The following is an 11,215-nucleotide window of genomic DNA, read 5'->3' on the forward strand; positions in this document are numbered from 1 at the left end:
GGTGTTCAGACAGGCGAGCAAAGCGTGATGCTCTGGGAATAAAAACTTTTAGGGGCCTTTTACATGATATCCGAATGAGTTTTGTACAAGAACGAGCTCATACCGGTTGCCACATAATAACCAGCGTAACATTTATTCAAAATGAGTCATTTCTGAGCGAGTTTATTGGGGTTTTCATTACAGAACGAAACACTCATTCTGGACGCCCTTTTCTACCATTACAATGTAAACGCGGCACGGCTCTAATATTTGTATGAATCCTCTGTAGGAGCAAGGGAAGCATTGAAAAAGACAGAAAAGGACATAAACATTTGTTTTATCAGGCTAATTTTTACAGTCACTTTATAACCATCCTTTGGTCTTTTAAAAGCTTGAAGCTCAGTAGATTTTGTCATATCGGTCATTGTTAAAACTGTCTTTGATTTGATGCTACTTTTCGACATAGGAAAAGTATGTCGGACAAAAATATTCACCAAAAAATTAATGTTTTTTTGCCAGCTTCAATAACGACAGGGGATTAAGTTTAGATGATAAAAGAAAGGATTATGTTCACAGAAATACTGTTGGTCTGGTACATTCGTTACATGAGGTAACACAACTCTGGTAATATTCATGGTGAAAATTTGCATATTTGAGCGGTCGAACGAAAAAAGTTATTTCTCGAAAACTAAAATAAATTTTTACAAAAAAACTACACCAAAATCATTAGAACATATTGGGCTACAAAATATGAAAGTAGGAGGGAAAACAAATTTGGGTGATTTGCCGCTGTTTGTTTGATGAATGCTGACATTAGCTCTTAAATTTCAAGAATTTATTTCTTAAACTATAGCTGACCCTGCCTTTGTCGAGCGTCTTATTTGTTACCCCCCTGTGGACAAGCACGTATTCAAAGAGATTAATTGCGCAACAAAGACCCTCTAGTATCAGGCTCTAAGAGTTTCGTGTTTCATTTCGCGTCAGTTTCACTTCGAGCGTACACCAAAGATTTTATTTGGTACTGTTTCGTTTTTCTTCCCACCCCCCTCCCGCACTGGCTGATTTTGCGTGATGTCATAGAGTAGTAGAGAGGTTTATTAGGCATATTATTGGCTGATGTTTACTTTTCGTTCGTTGTCTTCAAAAACTTCTCTGTGTGCGAAAAAGCGAGTTGTGTTTTATTTGTGTCAGCGGGCGTAGTTAGGGAATTCGATATAATTTTTATGTCGGTCGATGATTTAGTGGTTTTTTTCTTCCTCTGCCTTTTCCTATATAGACATGGGTATGAAGAGATCTGAGAATGTAAACTAACTGCCATCTCATCTTTGACAAGGCAGTTAGATTTTAACTCATAAACTGGTTATGTACTGAAACTGAAATATGAGCTACAGCCCATAGCATTGTGGGCAATATCAACATATGCAGTCTTCTGTCATCTTGATAACGGACGAAAATGCTCGGCTTACGAAGAGTCTGATTGTTTTGCAGGAATCGCGGGCGATATTACTACAAATCACAAAAAAGCCAATTGTAAATAGTAAGGAGATAATCTTTTTTCGGATGAGCTTTCAGTAACAAAAGACCGGTCAAGCAAAACGATTGTGATACTCGCATACCGTGACTCACTCAATCGAGATGACGCAATTTAATCTTTGTTTCCGGGTAACTTTTCTCGCTGTACTTTTTCCACTGACTTCAGGTGAGTACCATATCATGTTAATATTATAAGAAAGGTTTATTTTTACGTTAAAATTTACATTCAGGGTACTTGGTTGAAGATTTCTTTCACTCATGAGTGCTGTCGCCTCAGGCTTTCTCTCACGGTCTTAGGTTAATCCTCAATGCGGACGACATCAATATCAGAAAGAAACAAGGTTCCGTCGGGATTCGTCTCTTTTTTTATTTGTTCGTTTATCTTTGCCTGAATGTAGCGAAGCGTAATGAAACAAAAGATAAATGGTTTCTTGAATTCCCGAGCACGAGTGCATTTGTCGGCAGTGTGTTTTAAGTGCCGGCGTGAGATTATGGGAAAGAAGTGTGATATGTAAACTAGCAAGTATATATTCGCTGAACAGTAAACAAGTTTCATTGTGGATTTTTACAAGCGGACAGTTAAATTCTTAGCTCGTTCTTCCTATCTCGTCCATATGGCGCGGGGCCGTCGTGGTCGCCCTGCTTCAGTTCGTTCTCATGCTTCGAGAGTCAACCCGGACATTGAAGTCCCTGTTGTCCGGCCGTCCAGGTCAAGAGAACTTCGAAGTTCAGGCCGTCGTAGTTCTCGCTAACATGTTGCAGCTTCAAGCGGTTCTGGTCGTAGTGCTTCGCCTTCGCGAAGGAGTGTCCGCGAGCGTTCGCACCGTAGAAGTCGCTCGGCTTCTCGCAGCCCTGAGCCCCCAATGTGGGCGAAGGAAATCTTAAAGGCCTTGGAGACGAAAACGCAAGAGGTCAAGGTTGTCAGAGAACAGCTCGACTCATTAAAACGCAAGTCTGTGGAGGAGGAGCCCGAGTTCAGATATAAGAGTAACAAGAAACAGTTCAAGTTCAACTCTGACGTCAAGGATAAGTTCAACCAGATTCTAGAGAGGGCTGGGGCGGATGACGCCATCACTAAGATTGCCAACGAAGGTATGTCACTCCTTGATAACAGAAATAAGCTTATTTCTATTGCTGACCGGGATGGCTGGGACGTGGTAGAATATTTTGAGGCGGACCCCCTCACTAAAAATGACGAAGAGGAAAAGAAACTTCGTGTCGCGCGCAAGGAAGCAGAGAGGTCTCGGGAGAAACGAAATCGAAAAAATAGTCTGAGAAGCAAAATGGGAACTCGTTTTAAGTCTCAGTCTACGTCTTCCAAAAGCGGCCCCGGTGCTAACTTTGGCCCATCACATAGAATCGTGGATTTCCGCCCAGATGTCGGTCAGCTTTTGGTTAATCCTCTACCGGAGAAAAAAGCTTCTGTTTATCGCTGCTTTGGTTGTGGCAAAGCGGGCCATTTTATCAAGGATTGTAAAGTGTCCTCTTCCGCTATGTGACTAGCTGACTCTGATTTTGACGAATTTTCGGATCGCGGCGAGGCTGAACTTGACACGGGCGTTTCCTCAGTATTTTGGATTCGAGGCCGCTTGCGCAAGTTTTTGCATGTTTGGCGTTCTATTGGGGCCTCTTCTTTTGTTCTTAGTGTTATTGAAAGCGGTTATAAGTTACCATTTGTTTCAATTTCATTGAGGTATTTCTTTAGTAATCATAAAAGCGCTGTTGATAATAGAGCTTTTGTTTGTGAAGCTATCGAGCTATTGTTGTTGGCGGGTAGTGCGGTGGAAGTCAAGCGTGACCAAGTTCATGTTTGCAGTCCCTTAGGTGTAGTTCCTAAAAAGAATGGCAAACGTCGATTGATTCTCGACCTTCGCTTTCTTAACAAGCACCTAGCCAAGCGTAAGTTTTAAGTTCGAAGACCTTCGAGTCGTGGCGGAAATTCTTCAGCCAGGTGATTGGTTTTTTACTTTCGATCTTCGTAATGGCTACCATCATGTTGACATTTTTCAAGAGCATTGGAAGTATTTGGCTTTTTCGTTTACTTTCGATGGTAAGCCACGCTATTTTTTGTTTTGTTCGCTTCCTTTTGGTTTAAGTACGTCTCCTTACGTTTTCACCAAATTGTTAAGACCAGTTGTTTCACACTGGCGGTCACAAGGCATTAGGATTTCTGTCTATTTGGACGACGGTATCGGCACCGATTCAAGTGAAGATTCGTGTTCTCAGGAAGTGCAACTTGTGCGAGGCGATCTTTATCGCCTTGGCCTGCTAGTGAATGAGGAGAAGAGCAATTTTGAACCACGCCAAAAATGGGAGCACTTAGGCTTTATTTTGGACCTTACCAAAGGAGAATTTAGTATCCCACCAGGCAAGATTGATCACCTGTTTAATCTGATTTCACTGCTTCTTGGCGATGTTTCACCCACGGCTAGGGATGTGTCTCGTATTACGGGTACCCTTATTTCCATGGAGCTCGCTTTAGGTCCAATTGTGCGTTTGCGCACCCGAGCCTTGTACGCAGTCCTTAATAGCGTTCATTGCCTTAGCTGCAAGGTGGCTTTAACGCGTGAAGCTGTAGAGGAACTTTATTTTTGGAGAGATAATTTCTTTCGTTTGTGCGGCAAGCCAATCTGGAGGCCCTCCCCGAAGATAGAGCTTTTGTCTTATTCGGATGCCAGCGATGTGAGTTGGGCGGGATTTATTGTTCAATTTGGTACGCACATCGCTAGAGGGAACTGGTTGGGTTCCGAGGCCCTATGCAGCTCTTCTTTCCGCGAGATTCGTGCAATTAGATTTGTTCTTCAGTCGTTTTCCGGTCTTTTGGCGGGTAAGGAGTGCAAGCATAGATCTGACAATCAGAGCGTCTGCAGTATTTTGTCCGTCGGCAGTAGTAAGCCTCATTTGCAAAAAGAAGCCGTTGCCATTTACAGTTTGTGCCATGAAGCCGGTATTCGCTTTTCTGCGGAATGGATACCTCGCCACTTTAATTTCAAAGCTGATTATTGGTCGAAAGTTGTCGACACCGATGATTGGATGCTCAACCCTGTCCATTTTCGCCAGTTGGATATTCTGTGGGGACCCCACACTGTAGATCGTTTTGCGAGTCATAATTCCTTCCAGTTGCCCAGGTTTTGTTCTCGGTGGTGGTGCCCTGGGACCGAAACTGTTGATGCTTTTACCGTCAGCTGGGGAGGGGAAAACAATTGGTTAGTCCCCCCAGTGTTCCTTATTCCGAGGGTTATCAATCACATGAAGCTGGGTAGAGAGCAGGGCACTCTCATTATCCCCTTTTGGCGGTCTGTTCATTGGTGGCCGTTGGTGTCTCCAAGCCGGGGTTGTCCACCCTTTTGTTCTTGACTGGCAGGAGATTCCTTTACATGAATCTACTTTTCTCCCTGGTTCCGCAGCCGCGGATCTTTTCGGACATGGTTTTCCCTCGTGTAGAGTATTTGCTTTGAGAATTGTGTTTCCTTAGCTTTGCTGTAGAACGTTTTTTTCGGGTATTAGATGAGTACCTTGAACGAGTTGTTCATCCTATTTATTTGTTTTTGTTCTATCTGAGCCTCTTTGGCCTAGGTGTGGGCCTTTGCTCTTTGCAAGTCAGTGGACTTGGAACTGTACTAGTACGCACGAGTTTTGCAGCTGAAGCAAGCTGAGAGGGCACTGCCGACACAGTAGTGTGTTCGTTTTTAGAGTCAAGTGGACTCCTCTATCCTTTGTGTGGATTTGCTTACCAGTTGACGCCGAGTGGGCCAAGCCTCCTTGTGCTGGAGTGTGTGCTGGTGCTGTGTTTACTTGCCATGTGGGCAGTTTCTCGTTGCAGACGATGTGTTTCTTGCGCGTTTAGTGTTCTGTAGCGATTGGATGTTGTTCCTGTCTTTTTAAAGGCCATGTTTTGGACATTGTTGTTTTTCACTTTAGGCTTGTCGCCTTACCAACGGAGCAACGCGGAGATTCAGAGGCTTGTAGAACTGTTAAAGACTGTCATACTTAATGGCTGTGCCGTTTCAACCGTGTCTTCGTATGCAGGGGCAGCCAATCGATGGATTGACTGGTGCAAGTGTTACTCGTTTCCTCCTTTACAGTCTAACCCAACCGCAGTTGCTCTCTACTTAACAAGTCTTTCAGACCGAGGCTTATCTCGCTCGTCAATCCTTGGAGCAGCTTATGGCATTGCATGGCTACATAAGAAACTTGGATGTCCTAGTCCTGTCGACGATCCGCTCGTTTCTCAGACCTTGGCTGGCTTTAAACGCCTCCTGGCTGGTCCATCTAGGAAAAAGCAGCCTATTGAATCTCATCACGCCAGGGCGCTGATTCGTTCCTATGGTCACCCTCGTGCTTCTCTACCGAACCTACAAATGGTGTCGCTGGTTGCGCTTGGTTTTTGTGCTTTCCTACGTTGGTCAGAGCTGCGTGACTTACGTGCCTGTGACTTAAGGTTTTGCGCCACCCACATGTCTATTTTCCTAGACAGGCGTAAGAACGATCAATTCCGTCAGGGATCTGTGGTTAGAGTTGCTCGTTTACCTTCCAGCTCTTGTCCAGTGAAACTGTTAGAGTTATTCCTTGAGCGCGGAGAGCATCAACCATCTCAGTCTTTATTTTGTCTCTGCCAGAAATTGGGTGCCGGGTACAAGCTGCGACAAGCTGCTCTGTCATATTCTCGGGCGCGGGAACAGTTTCGTCAAATGATTTCCGAACTTGGTTTGGACTCGAACGAATTTGGTTTACATAGCCTTCGTTCAGGTGGTGCTTCCCAAGCAGCACGCAGCGGAGTTTCTGGGAGAGTATGGCGTAGACATGGCGGTTGGCGCAGTATCCAAGCCGCAGATGGTTATGTCGGTGAATCTTTGGAAAATACCCTTGTGGTGTCTAGAAATTTGGCTCTTTAATTTTCAGTATGTGATTTGCTTGATAAACATTGCGCGAGTTGTGTTGTTTGTTGCGGTATGGAGGGATTTACATTTGCCTGATTAATTCTGATGGCTTAACGTTGCTCGATGACACAGAATCCTTGCCGCAGGTGGATATGCTTAACAATTTTTGGACAGTACCCTTATGGTATCCAAGCGATTAGCTGTCTATTATACTGTAAATATGTTTTGCTTAATGAACATTGCCTTATATTGTATCCTTATATGCTTTTGCCACTGATTGTGAATTGTCTGCTTATCCCGCACCGCATTTCTGGTTGTCAGTTTTTTGGGTACGGGGAATTCAAGAATTGTTCATTTATCTTTGCCTGAATGTAGCGAAGCGTAATGAAACAAAAGATAAATGGTTTCTTGAATTCCCGAGCACGAGTGCATTTGTCGGCAGTGTGTTTTAAGTGCCGGCGTGAGATTATGGGAAAGAAGTGTGATATGTAAACTAGCAAGTATATATTCGCTGAACAGTAAACAAGTTTCATTGTGGATTTTTACAAGCGGACAGTTAAATTTTGTTCTTCTTTATTGTTTGGTTGGAATCCTGTAGTCCATTTCCTCGTAACGATTTTTAGTTGTGCTTTCCTGATGATTGACAGTCATTATAAGTGGTTTTGTTTATTCAATTTACTTTGGCCGCATCGTACGTGTAGAGTTTGTTTAATTTTTTGGTGTCTAAACAGTGTAAACAGTTGTTTTTGTCTTGTGATTAGTTGGTTAGTTCAATAAATGGGCTAAGAATTGTCTGCTTATCCCGCACCGCATTTCTGGTTGTCAGTTTTTTTGGTGCGGGGAATTCAAGAATTTAAAATGTCATCTTAAAAAGAATAGTACAGTTGAAAATCTATTTGCTAGTACATCAAGCTCAATTTGGAAGCATGGAGAACTATACAAAAGTGAAATTAGACTTTGAATTATTCAGCTATCAGAAATTCAAACGGTTCTGAAACTATTGTGTTTCAACGAAGAAATCGAGTGGTAACGTCTGCTTCTATTTCAGGTTAAAGCAATGTTGGAATTTATTCCACCTTTCCTATCTACTCAAAAGCTTTGAATTTGGACCAGTCTGTACATTTTTGCCTCCCGTCCCCATATTTTACATTTATACTGAAGGTCAACTTCTCTTTGCTCCAAGGAAGGGTCAATGACACAGGTTTCTCAAATTCACCGCAGAAATTTATTTTCCTTTATTTATATCTTCTTATCTGCAGCACAACAGTTTTTGGAAACTTAAATCTTTCCTCGTTTTCTTTAAAAATGGACACCTTGAAAAAATGGCACCCAATGTTTTCAATTTGCAGTTTTAATGATCACATTTAGATTACTTCCCAATTTATAATAGAATTGATACATATTTTTAGAGGCAGACCAACTCTGATAGTTACTATTTGTTACATGGACTTTGCATGAGATATACCTTATTGAGAGATTCAAGACACGTATATGTTTCTCACATCCAACCATTATCCCTGTTACTATAATTATTATGACTGTTATGGTGCATATGTAAATTTTGTTTCCATAGGGGCTTGTGTTGATTTTGACCTTGGAATGGGAAGTGGAACAATTCCAGAGAGTAATATAAATGCTTCCTCAGTACAAAGTGTCAGCACACCAGCCAAGAATGGTAGACTAAACTACACATCAGGATCATCATGGTGTGCAGGAGCAAGTGACACTAACCCATATCTACAGATTGATCTACAGACAATACAATACAATACAATACAATATTTATTTGCCATATACGACATTTACACATGGAAAAAAAAAATGAAGAAAATTGATGACAGAAAATAAATGGCGAGAAAACCTGAAAGAAACCACGAGGCTTATAACAAGTCAGGTTTTCTCACTTAAAATAACTAATCTTATATTAGAATTACAATATGGACTTATGGTAATTAACTTTGACCGCGCACACGTACACACACACACACACGCACACACATATTAAGTAAGTTAGTTAAGAATTACTGCCTTACAGAAGCTAATACTTAGAGAGAAGAAATTCCTTAAGCTTTCTTTTAAAAGAAGCGGAGGAGGGAGAACCAGTTATGTCAGAATTTAACGAATTATAAAAGTTTGGACCTTGAAAGTAAATTGAAAACTTCCTGGTGTTCGTTCTGCACAGTGGCAAACGGAAGGACTGAGCATTCCTAGTATTATAATTGTGGATTTGACTATTCAGTAAAAAAAAGTTATTGAATTTGGAAGGGAGTGTAGAGTTCTCGAATGAAAACATAAAAGTACCTAATTGAAACGAATGGATATCATGAAATTTTAAGAGTTTAAGTTCCTTTAAAATAGGGCCAGTATGGGCAATGTATGTAGAATTGCTTACTATTCTTAACGCACGTTTCTGTAAGGTTACAATTCTTTGAAGGTTTGACTTATAGGTACCAGCCCAAGCTAAATTGCAATAATACAAATATGGAAGGATCATAGAATTGTATAAAGTACGAAGGGAGTGAGTAGAGAGAAAAAACCTAGATTTATGAATAATACCTATAGATTTGGATAATTTATTTGCTGTTAAGGATATATGCGATTTCCAGGTCAAATTGTCATCTAATAAAACACCCAAAAACATGGTCTCAGAAACACGAAGAATAGGCTGCTCATTTATGAAAACTTGAAATTCAAAGGATTGCTTCTTTTGCCAAGGCTTGAATACCATAAAATTAGTCTTGGCTAAATTCAAGGAGAGCCGGTTTGCTGCAAACCAGGTTGACAATTTGTTTAATTCTCTATTTAATGTGTTAACACATTAGACACTTCATATCATCTGTGCTGTATCCACTCAAGGGAATTCTCAAGCAGATCATTGGGTGAAGACCTACACTCTACAATTATCCACAGATAAGACAACTTGGACAGATTATAAGGAAGCTAAACAGGTTAAGGTATGCCACATGGGCTGGTTGAGAATTATATCATATCTTGACTCAATCACTGTTCCTAAGTTTTGATAATATTGACACATTAATATAAAAAAGTCTGCCAAAGGAGTTATAGGTATGCAGAGGATTATTTGTACAATAAATATTAAACAGGTATTCTCCTCATGTTATATGCAAATATCGTGAATTTTGAGTAAATATTTTTCATTCAGCAAATGATATTTTGCATGCCTGAATTTTCAGTCAAGGCCTCTGAAAGAGTATCAGGGAGAAATGGACAGGGAATCTAACAAATTGTTTTGAACTATGTTTTTCTGCCAAATATTTCTGGTGCCATGAAATAGCTTGTCAGAGGATTGCAGAACCAATGATTTCTAATTACTGAGAGATTGTCGCTCTCAATCAAACAATTGAAGTAATGAAATTATTGTGACAGTCACAAGTAAAGTGCAGGTGTAGAAATTATATAGAGTTCACCTTTGAGGGTCACTGTGCTATTTTTTATAATCCAGTGGTTGTATTATGATTTATTCATGTATGATTAGTAACACTGTCCATATGGACCTCTTCTATAAATGTTGGGTCTTATTCCTACACCTACATGTATATTTTTCTGTTTGTATGATGATCAATTTAGCCACCTAGCCCAACCAATAAATTAAAGTATTTCCTGTCATAAAACAAGAAGTAAAGTAATAATGATTATTTTCACCAAGATGAAGAGTTACAATTATAGTTACATTGTACAATCTACCTGAAACTCTATAATGATGAGTTGTGATTATTTTTTTAAGGTTTTAGAGGGAAATAAGGATAGAAAATGAAATGTCAAACATGTTCTATATGGAGTGTTAACAAGATATTTGTGATTCCTGCCACAAACACATCAGGGTGAGGTGTGTATGAGAACAGAGGTGTTTGGGGTGCAACAGAAGCCAAGTAAGTTTTAAAACTTTTGTGTGATCTGATCCTTGTATTTGCTAATCTATGAACAAAGGGTCCAAACCTAGTGGTTCTGTTATTTTGTTAATAATTGCTATTTGGATAAGTAGCTTTAATGATGCAAACCACTCTTTGAGCACTTGAGGAAAACAATCCAGCCATTGTCATAAGCTTCTTATGCTTATCCAGGTGACAGGATGCACCAATTTCTGCTTCATATATAGTAGTGGATAGTTTTATTGCCAGGGCCAGTAGGGTTGTGAGCTAAGGATTACAAGAAAAAATTCCAATTTACCACAAAATTTCCATGATAATATAGCATGAGTGTGGAGTTCCTCAGAGTCAGAAAAGTTAGGGATCAATTCTGGGAAATATGAGCAGTACAGCCCATAAATTCATGACAGCTGTTTGGCTTCACGACAATTTTCCCATGAATATTTTTCTGTATTTTTGTAATAATATCTCACAGATTGTTTGGAAGTGTATTCAATTAACTACACTGAAAACATGCATTGGTTAAATGTGAAGGTTAACTTTAAATTGTTACATTGCAGCATGTGATTCACAGCCAATTGGTTTGGCCAGTGGTGGTAGAATTCCAGATGACAGCTTCTCAGCCACTTCAATATATAATTCAAGATATAAAGCTAAATATGGTCGTCTTGATGGACCAAGGGCATGGGAAGCTAAGACTAATGATCCTGATGAGTACTTACAAATTGACCTTCTCTATGAGTATGTTGTCTGTGCTGTAGCTACTCAAGGAAATCCCCCAACCCATTTGCGAGCTCCAGAATGGACCACAGAGTACAAACTAAGATTTTCTTTGAATGGTACCACTTTTTTCACTTATAAAGAAAGTAAGACTGACAAGGTTGGTATGTCATGCTCTCATATACAAGTATTCATAACAGCCAAAATTAATACTTG

At 40.4% G+C, this 11,215-nt stretch overlaps 1 protein-coding gene and 1 pseudogene across 1 annotated transcript; both read left to right on the forward strand.

Annotated features, from left to right (window-relative positions):
• Positions 1 to 1,505: 1,505 nt before the first annotated feature.
• Positions 1,506 to 8,386, forward strand: LOC149037120 (discoidin domain-containing receptor 2-like). Its single transcript, XM_089186947.1, has 2 exons — positions 1,506 to 1,678; positions 7,966 to 8,386. Exons 1-2 carry the CDS (start codon positions 1,615 to 1,617, stop codon positions 8,238 to 8,240), a joined length of 339 nt encoding a protein of 112 aa, XP_089043073.1. The 5' UTR covers positions 1,506 to 1,614; the 3' UTR covers positions 8,241 to 8,386.
• LOC149037121 (uncharacterized) lies at positions 3,012 to 6,407 on the forward strand (annotated as a pseudogene).
• Positions 8,387 to 11,215: the final 2,829 nt, after the last annotated feature.

This window comes from Pocillopora damicornis, chromosome 11, assembly GCF_964200805.1.
Source record: "Pocillopora damicornis chromosome 11, jaPocDami1.2, whole genome shotgun sequence".
Lineage (NCBI taxonomy): Eukaryota > Metazoa > Cnidaria > Anthozoa > Scleractinia > Pocilloporidae > Pocillopora > Pocillopora damicornis.

Bases quoted from the DNA above. Each gene is read 5' to 3' on its own strand.
- LOC149037120 (XM_089186947.1), top strand. From the start codon at position 1,615: ATGACGCAATTTAATCTTTGTTTCCGGGTAACTTTTCTCGCTGTACTT. The intron at 1,679-7,965 runs GTGAGTACCATA...TTGTTTCCATAG, and splicing joins ACTTTTTCCACTGACTTCAG to GGGCTTGTGTTGATTTTGAC.